This window comes from Juglans regia, chromosome 3, assembly GCF_001411555.2.
Source record: "Juglans regia cultivar Chandler chromosome 3, Walnut 2.0, whole genome shotgun sequence".
Classification (NCBI taxonomy): domain Eukaryota; kingdom Viridiplantae; phylum Streptophyta; class Magnoliopsida; order Fagales; family Juglandaceae; genus Juglans; species Juglans regia.
The window spans coordinates 18,950,709-18,961,676 of NC_049903.1; the positions used below are offsets into that span (position 1 = coordinate 18,950,709).

Here is a 10,968-nt window from a genome sequence, read left to right on the forward strand (position 1 = left end):
ATGAACAAATACCAAAACCAAAATATGTTATTGCTATGGGAGCATGTACAATTACAGGGGGATGTTCAGTACCAATTCTTATAGTACTGTTTGGGGAGTCGATTAGCTAATTCCTGTAGATGTCTATTAGCCATGCTGTCCACCTAAACTTGAAGCAATTATAGATGCTATAACAAAATTTCGTAAAATACTATCTCGAGAAATCTATGAAGATCGAATTAGGTCTCAACAGGGGAGTCGGTGTTTTACTATATTGTTTACAGCGTGAACTTGTAATAGAAAACAACAACATTAGATATAATTACGGATTATGTAAATGTAGTATATTTATTTTTTAAAAATTGAACTTTATTATTATTTATATTTATATTTATTTATTGTTGTAAGTTTTATATATATATTTAAAAAAATATACGATATTTATATATTCTACTGTAAATACTATTTCTAAAGATAGATTTTTTCAGGTGGGATGGCTTAGAAATGGGATAGACTTCTGCTGGAATCAAAGAATTATTCGAGCCAAATGACAGCACAGCATTCCACTCCCGTTGGGTCCGCCGCTGTTGGTTGTGTAATTTGTTCTCGATTCTTATCCCAATTCCCAGTCCCAACCCCAAACACGGCATCACGCATCAATGGTATAACTTAAAAAGAGTGATGATATTTTAAAATATATGATATAAAATAAGGATATTTTTTTAAAATTTTTAAAATTGATTTTAAAATATTATTGTATAAAATATTATGAAAAGTGACTTGTGTTTATTATTTTTCATAAATTAAAATTAACTGATAAGATCTGTTTACTTTTATATCAGCATATTTTAAAATAAGATATTTTTATTTTCATTTAAAATATAATTATTTATTTTTAAAAAAAATTGTGTGTCTATCATTTTCTATAACTTAATAATTGATATTTATGCCAGATAATGTAGGAAATTAGGAATACACGGCAGTCCATGACTACATATGTATGGTAATTATTAAAAAAAAAAAACTTATATAAATAATTTTAATGACATATAATTTTTATATCAGTCCATGATTCCATTTTTTTTTAAATCGGTCAGGTTTTAATTTTCATTTTTCTAACATTGGACCGGACCAATTCATTTAAATATATGTATATATTTTAATTTTTTATAATATATAAAATATTTTTTTATATAACTTTTTATATTATATATAATTTTTACATCTAATATATATAATTATATATAAAATAATATTATATTATATGCTAAATTAATAATTAAGATAACATTAAATTTTAGAATCCTATATAAATAATTATATATTATCACTATAGTTTATAGTATTAGTAATTATACTAATACAATATCACTATATTATATATTATAATATATCATTATTATCTATAATACAATTATAATATACTACAATATATTATCATTATATTATTATATAGTATAATATATATATCATATATATCGAAAAAATGGGATTGAAATCGGTAAAATCGAAAGTACCGATTTAGGAGTATAACCGGTGTGGTATGGATTTTTTAAATCTTAAAACCAATGTAGACCAGTTTGATTCTAAAATATGTACAAAATCGAACCAGTTACACCCCTACTGGACACTCTGAAAATTTTTAAAATTCTCAAGTTGTTTCGAAATTTCATTCACAAAAAACACAATAATACAAAAGATTTTATAGTTTCAAAATTTTAACTTTTTCATCTAATTATTATTAAAATAAAAAAATCAATACGATTGTTACAAATTTTAAAACAAAATATAAAAATCAATACAACTTTTACAAATTTCAAAACAAAAGTTATATTAAAAAATATATTTGAATAATTTTTAACTTTATAATATTTCACTTAAACTTTTTTCCTCTCATTTCTTAAGATTTAATTATATATCTTGACTCAAACAATTTCATTACTACCTATAAAATTTTACAATATTCCAAATGTCCAAATATGTCTTTAGTCTATATTGTTCAAAATCTCTATATTAACATTAAATGCTTTAAAATCAAGTTAATATTTTTATTTTTCTTTAAAATTGGATTATTAAATTTCAAAAAATGATATTTAGATGTGCAAACTTCGCATATTGTGGATGCGTCTGGATATTGAGTTGAGTTCATTTTTTTATAAATAATAGTAAGTTGAGTAGTTGATGGAGTTATGTGAGGCTGTCTAAACTGAGTTTAAAGTGTGTTTGGATGTTAAGATGAATTTAATACTTGTTATGGAAAGTTAAAAAAAGTTATGAGTTTCACATAAAAAGATATATTAAATTAAAAAAGATTGTGAGCCTTACGTATAAAAAAATTTTAAGAATTTTTTTATACGTAAGGCAGGTTTAGGAGGTGATATGATAATTTTGTGTTTTGTTTTGAAGTTTAAAATATTATGTTTTAATATTATTATTGTTTTTGGATTTGAAAAAGGTGTATTGGGATTTGAAAAAATTTAAAAAATGTTTATTATATTTTATATAGAAATTTAAAAAAATGTAATGATAAGATGAAATGAAATAAAAATTTTATATTTTATTTTAATTATCAAACCTGCCCTGAGTTTAACTGTACTCAACAACCAAAATGCAGCCTAAATTTCATAGATAATTAGTGGAAATTTTATTGATATCTAACTGTCATTTATTTTAGGCTTTAAAATTCGAAAAAACAACATTAATAAATCAAAATTAGTGGATGGCAACAGCTGTGACACTAATCATTATATACGCCGACCGCGCGCTTTCAATCGTCCAACAAACTCTCAACTTCCGAACCGAGCCAAACAAGACAACAATGTCATTTTCTTTTTTCTGCAGCATATTACCCATAGGGCCATAAAGAAAGGAAAAGGCGTGTTTTAATGGATAAACCAAACAAAACGAATACCAACACGATACCCCCAGATTCAGTTTCTTTGTATTTGCTTCTGCTTCTTCTTGAGGGTGTTTTGTAGGTATTTGGTGGTAATGGCGGACATGGAGAAGGGAGAGAAGGTGGAACTGCAGCTGAGAGATAAGGAGGATGACCATGAGGAGAAGGAAAGGTTTATTGAGGGAATGGCGGTGCTCGACTTTGACATGCTCTGCTCAACGGTGGCTTTGCAGACTCGGCAGGGAAAATGGAGTAGCTTCGTGAGCGTTGGACAAGGCGAACAAGAAGACGGAGGCGAGATAGGCGGGGTCCTCAGGATGTGGGAGGGTGAGGTCCTCGACTGCTTCCACGACCGTCGTATCGCCCTCGAATCAGCTTGGTGAGTGCCTTGTTTTTCTTCCTTCTTGTTTTTTTTTTTTTATTATTATTTTTCTTTGCCATGATCTTATTAGGGGCTGTTTGTTTCTACAGAAAACTTTTTCCGGGATATTTTCTCGTTTTCTCGACAAAGAAGAAAAAGAAATAAATTTTGGGTGTGAAGAAGCTAAACTGACTTTACAGGCACGAGAAGTTCGTTTTTCAAAAATATCTTGACTTGTTTAGATCCTCCACCGAACAAAACTAGTTCAGAAATTCTGATTTTTTTTTTCCTCTGTTGAAATTTGATTAACGGGGATTGTTTTTGGGGCCTTTCATCTTTAGCTCCAACTTTTTAGTATTTCCTTACACGTGCAGAATCTTTGGAAGTTTCATTTCTTCGCTGGGCTTGAACAATGATAGGAATACTCATAATTTGCTTTAATCTTGATTCGATTTTCCCCTTTCTCTTTTGGGTCGTTCAATTATTGTGATTAAATTAGGTGAATAAAGAATTAACTCCATCCGCATATAGTTCTAATTATAATTCAAAGTCAATTTTTTTCCCGTTTTCCCATTTTCTGCCCCTTTTTTGGTGCTGATATTTTGGCACATGCTTTTCGTGACTACTAAGCCCAATGTGGGTTGCTTTTAGTTTCTGGCTGTGCAAGGCAGAGGAATAAAAGGACAAAGGATAAAAATGTGCTGTGATGTGTTATACATCAAAGATTTCTTTGAATGGAATACGTGCTTTGAAAATATAGTTTGCTGCCATAGGTGATAGGTTGAGTATTTTTGTGGTCTTGTTTTACATTCTCAAACTTATTCATGTTTGTACTACGCTTGTGCGTGACAAGGTATTTGATGTTGCAGTTGTCCCTGCTACAGATTTGGAAAGAACATGAGAAGAGCTGGTTTTGGTTCTTGTTTTGTTCAGGTAAATTTTGGTACTGTTAAATGGAATAAAAGATAAAGAAAAAGAAAAAGAAATTTAAGATACAAGTAGGGTGAGGTAAGTAACAGTGATATTTTGACTTCGCTGCATTTCATTTCTTATATATGTTTGTACTTTCAAATTTCAACTTCTAACTATATTCTTACTTATCAAAAGAAAAAATAAATTCTAAAATTGTTCTTTTAATTTTGCAGGGATCCGTTTACTTCATTCTTGTTGTTAGTGCTCTTCTGAACTGGATTGCCTTTATTGTCACCAAGCGGCACTGCTTTCTCTATTTGGCACTTGCTTTAACCGTTTGTTTAGGGACATATTTGGGCTTTATCCGCGCACAGATAAAGAAGAGATTTAACATCGGGGTGAGCATTTTGTCTATCATTGTGTTCTGTTCCTCAGTGCCACTTCTTGGTATTGTCTTGGCTCAATCTATTTCTTCCTATGTTTAATAATGTTTGTCTCAACATTTGTGTTCTGACTTTGCGATCATGTACTCTATTGCAGTGGTTTCTCCAAACATATATAGTCCCATGTTTTGCCAAAGCTGGCTTAGCATCTTTTATAAGATGAATTGTTTGAAGGGTGTTAATAATCTAATAACAATTTTTTTTCTACCCTGTATATCTGATGCTTATTTCTTTGGTTTCCTTCTCCATTTAAATGATTGTCACTGAGTTTGTGGGAATCATTATTGTTTTCAGGGCAGTGATAGTTCCTTGGATGATTGCATCTACCATCTTATCTGCCCGTGCTGCATGTTATGCCAGGTCCTTTTCCTTGCAAATATTTTGTCAGCATAATTTGACTGTTTCAATTAATTTGCAGTCTGTAAAATGCTTCATGTTAAACTTTAATTTGTGGAAGTCACAACGAACAATTGGACTTCAGTCAAATTGGATAAAACCTTTATATTTATTTAAATTTATTAGTATTCTATTAATTTGCAATAGGAGTCTAGAACATTGGAGATGAACAATGTCCAAGATGGAATTTGGCATGGTCGTGGTGACACGATATGCATTGGTGGCTTTCATGAAGGGAGCAAAGCGTTCATTGAACTTAATCAACCTTCTCCTGCATCAAAAACGTCCCCTGAACCCTGCAGCATGCAAAAAAGTGCAAATGGGAGTGATCATGCTTCAAATTAAGAACTTGGGCATTCAGATATATTGGTGTGCTGCCCCCAGTAATTGTCAGGCCTATGAATGATGTCAACTTCCTATTTAATATCTTTGCTAATAGAGAGATGTAACGCAGGCTGCACGATGTTAGCCAGTTTGTTTTCAGGATTTGGTGGTTGCTTGCATAGGAGACTAAAGCTTTGCTCCACCATGGGAGTGCAGGCTCCGTGGATCTGCAATATTGACCTGCATTAAAAAAAGTTGACGAGGAAGGTGCTTGCAGGTACAGAAGCATGTATAAAGGAAACATATTAGTGGGGGGGCCTTACAGTCTCCCCTATTCTCTACTATTTCAGTGGTAACAAATATAATTGTTATTAGTGAAATGGAGTTTATGATCATCCGGCATGCTGGGTTGATTTGCTACTTGGTTTATTTAGTCCGGATTTGTTGAATGGTTGAATTTGGGACCATTAGATCATGTAGCATTCTTTGCAATAATGCCTACTTTGATCCCCTCACACGTGCATATTAGGAAAATCCCCTGAGAGTAAATTAGATTTATTTTCTTCCAAACTCTTCGGACTTGGAGGTTGTGGTGTTGTGCTTGTACCTGATGCTCAAATTGGATATGGTGCTGGGTTAATTTGGTACTTGGCTTATTAGTTATAAGCATCAATTTTAATTTACATGACATTTTAAGAAAATATGAAAACATCACGTGTTAATACTCCAGGAATACCGAATAGTTTTTCGTTACCTTGCCAACAAGTACTATAACTTCGGGCACAAACTCCTCATGCATGTGTCCTGGTAAAGCATTTTGAGTAGTGGGGTGCGTCCAGGTTGCTCTTAGCCAAGTAAGAAAGATTGTACAAACCCTGGGTTTAACCGCTTGCACGCAATTGAAGGGATATTGCCCTTTCGGGGGTAATTTTTTGTAAGGTAAGGCTAATTGTTACGTAACGTGGGAATTTATGGGTGACCATACTTTGACCTCACAAGAAGTTATATAATTTAAATTACTATAGTACAATCAATTTTCTTGTAAAAAAGCCGTCTAGGCTGGTGAAGCCGATGGTTGCAGTGGGCGGCGGTGGCAGAGAGTTTTTGTGTTTTTGTATTTTTAATGTTTCTTTTTGCAGTTTTTGTTTTTTGTAATTAATAAAAAAGAAATAAGTTATTCAACTTGGTGTCCATAGCAGCAGAGTCTCATACTCCTCCTCCATGAGAGGATAGAGGAGGGTGAGTGTTTCTCTTTTTTAGAAGAGGGGTCTTGTAGTTTTGTTTCTACATAGCGCTTTGTCTGTTAGGAGATAGTTTTTAGAAGTTAAGACAATATTCGCCACAAAAGAATTTGTGTGCGGGAGTGTCCTAGAGTAGATGTGTAGGTTGGCTTATAGCCCGGATTTTTCTTGTATTGATAAGTCACAGCTATAACTTCGGTTCATTGAATAAAATTAAGTCTGTTTCCATTAAAAAAATAAATCTTGCAAAAAACATGTCCATTCAATGCATTACGACGGAAGAATATATTCATAGAATTTAACTGACAGAGCCATGCACCGTGATTCTAGCAAGGTTGAATCTGCTCCACAAATCAAGCAACATAATTCTTGCAAAACAGATGTTCTGCCTCAAATCATGCACCATGACACTAGCACAATATCTGAAAGATACAATGTTGAAATAATAAGAAGTATTATGTTTAGAAAGTCTGGCTGCGAATACTTTGTTTCCTTTCTATATATATATATATAACGCTACAACAAATATGCCTTCTTACGGCAACAAAATGTTGAGGCAAAAAGTCAATTTCTTGCCGCAATAATAAGTGTATAGTCATGTAATGAGCTTTCATATATTCTGTGACTTCCGTATATAAGAAATACAAAGCATCTCTCTATCTCAAATCCCGTAAGATAGCATTTCTAAAAAGTATTCATGGTATCGGGAGCCAACGGGAAGATAGAGAGAATTTCTATTTTTTTAGTTCCTATATATGTCAAACTTCACGTTCCTTCTCCCTCTCAGCTCCACCATATGATGACTATCCATATCTGATGTGACGCCCCCAACCTCCGCTTGGGATAAAATAGAGACTTGGAATGTCAGGACATACAACACATGATTACATACGTCCGTTCATGACAATTAATATGCGATGCATCTTAATATGCAACTAACAATATGCAATACAAAATACTTAAATAACAAGTCTCCATAATTAGATAAACTTTTTCATACGCTTTAAAGCATGAAGAGTTAGGGCTATGAACATCAAAATCAAGTCTAATCTTCGCTCCAAGTCTGACTCCTCTTCAACCAATCGTATCCAACAGTCCATCTTGATTGGTCTCCTTCAGTCTTGATACAATTTCTACCATTCCGGGGGAATGGTATTCACAAAATTGCCCCTAAATTTTCCAAATTGCCACTAAGACCCTAAATCTTCACTATTTGCAATTAGGCTCCAAAATTCACCAATTTTCACACACCTCATATTTTATATGTTCTAAAGTCATCTATACCCTTAGAATTGTAAAATCAAAATACAATTATGCAAACTTAATCAACTCGTGGCTTGCATCTCTCATGGGGACATATGTGATTTTAAGTTTAAAACTTCTATGGATGCATGTGTGCTCAAATTTCATCAAGTGGCAACCATGAATATAACCTTAGGGACAATTTAAAACTTAGATTGAGGTCACACAAATTCATCCCAATACTTAAACATGGCTTAAGACCAAACTACTACTAAACCATCCATTAAGCATATACATGATGTTTCTAGTTTTCTTTTACCAAGAGATGCTTAAAACCTAACTAAATCATGCATTTTCATTCTTATCCCAATCATAAGGATTTTCTAAATGCTCATTATTCAAACCTAGGCAAATTAATCAAAACTTCATAGGATAAAAATAGATCAAGCAAAACCAATGCATGCTAGATGATCAACACAAGATATGAATTTATACCTATCATGGCATGCTTTCAACCTTAAATTTAATCCTTCAAAATTGATTCTAAGACATTAGTGATTCATATAAAATTATAATAAGACATGCCATGGCTAAAAATTGAGTGCTTGGTTGCTTGTCAAAGTGGCTTAAACCAAGTGGGATCACATGATCAAAATTGAGTGGCATTTAGGGTTTGGAAACATTTGGGGTTTCGGTTACCCTAGAGATTTAGGGTTTTCGTTTCCCCTCAAATTTTTTGGGTTTCACTAGAGTTGAAATCCCCTTTTTGACTGGCCAAAAAGTACTTGAGTAGATAAAATAATGAATGGTGTAAGAGAACATGATGACAAGGCTTGACTTACATTCCATCACTTACACACTTATACTCCTTTTGAAAAGTGTCCATTGGATTTCCAAATGGATAGCTAAGATTTTGCCATGTGTCCAAAAGTTTTCTAGTGATCCTAAATGGATTTGGACATCCTACATACTGATTTGACATCTATCTAAACCAGATGCCACGTGATGCTCTCTCGAAGGGTTACCATTCATCTGAAAAACTAAAAAAATCCTAAATATTCATGAGTCTAATGGTACAATTCATTTCGTAAAATTATACTCCTAAATATGAGTCTAAATATTGTACCAGACTTAGCTTTTGATTACTGTGGAGAAACACGTTGGCTCAACCTGTGACACATTAGGTAATGTTTGTAGAGTTTTATGTGGATAACAAATCATGTCTTGAGGGATTTGTTTAGGCTGAAAAATATTATTTTTGGACCATGTCTATATTGGGTGGTAGTTGATATTGGAGCCCATTGGTGAGTTGGTTTCAATATGGTAATGGGAGAGGGAGCTGTGGTGTGGTCCTGACACAGGTTGGGTTAGGGGGGGGGGGGGATTGAGGAGGTATGTGCATTAGACGTGGAAGAGATTTTAGGTCAACGAATAGATGATGGCAAAGTGGTTGAATCAGGGTCTTGGAGAGTGTTGGCAGATGATTCTGTGAAGGGAAAGCACATCTCATCAATGATGACGTTGCAGGAGATGTATATATGTCCATTGAAGAGACTGAGCAGTGATACCCTTTATGGTTAAGGCAAGATCGTTACTTGAGCTTATGACAGTTGTAGGGTAGACAAGGTAACCCCGCACACCTAAAGGTTTTGTAGTGGGGTACCTATTTGTATAAAAAGTTCAAGAGGGGTTTTATGTTTGGTGGGTATCTGGATTTCATACTTTTCCCTATTCGAATGGAGGTTCAATTATATACTGTGGGTACCAAGTTTATATCCGATATTAGTAATCGGGTTTCACATTTCAAAAAACATTCACCTTATAGATGAAACGACATCGTTTTGATCTTCAAACGACGTCATTTTGTGTTTGTTGCCCTTCTCTTTAAAATATTCTTTTCACAAATCTAAGTATTCGGTTACAACTAGGGTAACCAGACACCTGTATTTTACAACTAGGTATTGGCCAGGTTTGGTTGGCCAGGTAGCCAGACCATTTTATAAACCCGAATGTGGATCTGGGTATAATTGGGTACCCAGATCTACATCCAAATTTAAACCTATACCTGAGCCTAACACACCTATTTTATGGGTTGGCTCAATATGAAGTGCTTGACCAATAAAAATATAAAATTTAACTATTCACACATCTTTTATCTTTTTGCAATAGATACATGACAAAGACTATACAATAAATTTTAAGAAAAAAAAAAAAAAGAGAATAAGTGCCATATTTTCAATCTAAAACTTAATTTCTAGAAAACAGATATATGTGGTGGGTTAATTGGGTTACATGGGTCACTCGGGTCAACGGTGAACTTGGGTTGAGCTGACACGACTTGATTATCAATTGGGTCAAATTTGGATAAACTCGAATTGACTTGAAAATGATTATGTACAATTTAAACACTATTATTATGTGTCGAGTTTGTATTGAATTTGCAGATCATCTTACAAACCTACCTTCAATGGAAAAGTATTTTATTAAAGAATAGAAAAATACATTATCATTGAGTTAATCCATTACAAAAACTAAAAAACTTGGAGTTAAAAAAAGGGTGATTTTAAACCATCAAGTAGGGGTGGCTAGCGGGCCCCACATCTGTCTCACCTACACCCGCCCGGTCCGGCCCCTACCTGGGTTAGGCGGCATCTGCCAGCACACTGTAAGGGCTTGGGGATAGGGCCCAGATTAGGCCCAAGCTTGCCCAGGTTTTCACCCTTCCAACTGGTCCATTATATATATAATTAGATTTGTAACGAAATGACATTGTTTTGGGTACCCCAAAACGATGTTGTTTTAGGTACCCCAAAATGACGTTGTTTAATTATAGAGTTAGTGAAACGTTATATTTATCTTAACACCTATCACTTCCAGTCTCTCACTCTTAGACCCTCTGAACTTGTCTCTCAACTGTCTCACTCGCCTTCATCGTCACTTTCATTGAGGCCTAAAAGCCCTTTTCTCTTCATCTTTGTAAGTATCTCTCGAAACTTCTTTTCCATTTTTTTTTTCGCAATGGACTATAGAGGATGTGATTGTTTCAATAGAGGATGGGGTTGTGTTTTGGATGCTGTGGAGTTTACTTAGTGTTTATGTTTGTTTCAATTGAGGTTGGATGCTGTGAATTTTAGATTTTCATTCTGAAACCCTAAATTAGTTTAGGGTTTAAAT

The 10,968-nt window shown here is 33.6% G+C and overlaps 1 protein-coding gene across 1 annotated transcript; it reads left to right on the forward strand.

Annotated features, from left to right (window-relative positions):
* Positions 1-2,756: 2,756 nt before the first annotated feature.
* Positions 2,757-5,958, forward strand: LOC108999075 (protein PLANT CADMIUM RESISTANCE 11-like). Its single transcript, XM_018975875.2, has 5 exons — positions 2,757-3,254; positions 4,106-4,169; positions 4,382-4,546; positions 4,886-4,951; positions 5,135-5,958. Exons 1-5 carry the CDS (start codon positions 2,971-2,973, stop codon positions 5,330-5,332), a joined length of 777 nt encoding a protein of 258 aa, XP_018831420.1. The 5' UTR covers positions 2,757-2,970; the 3' UTR covers positions 5,333-5,958.
* The last annotated feature ends 5,010 nt before the right edge of the window (positions 5,959-10,968 follow it).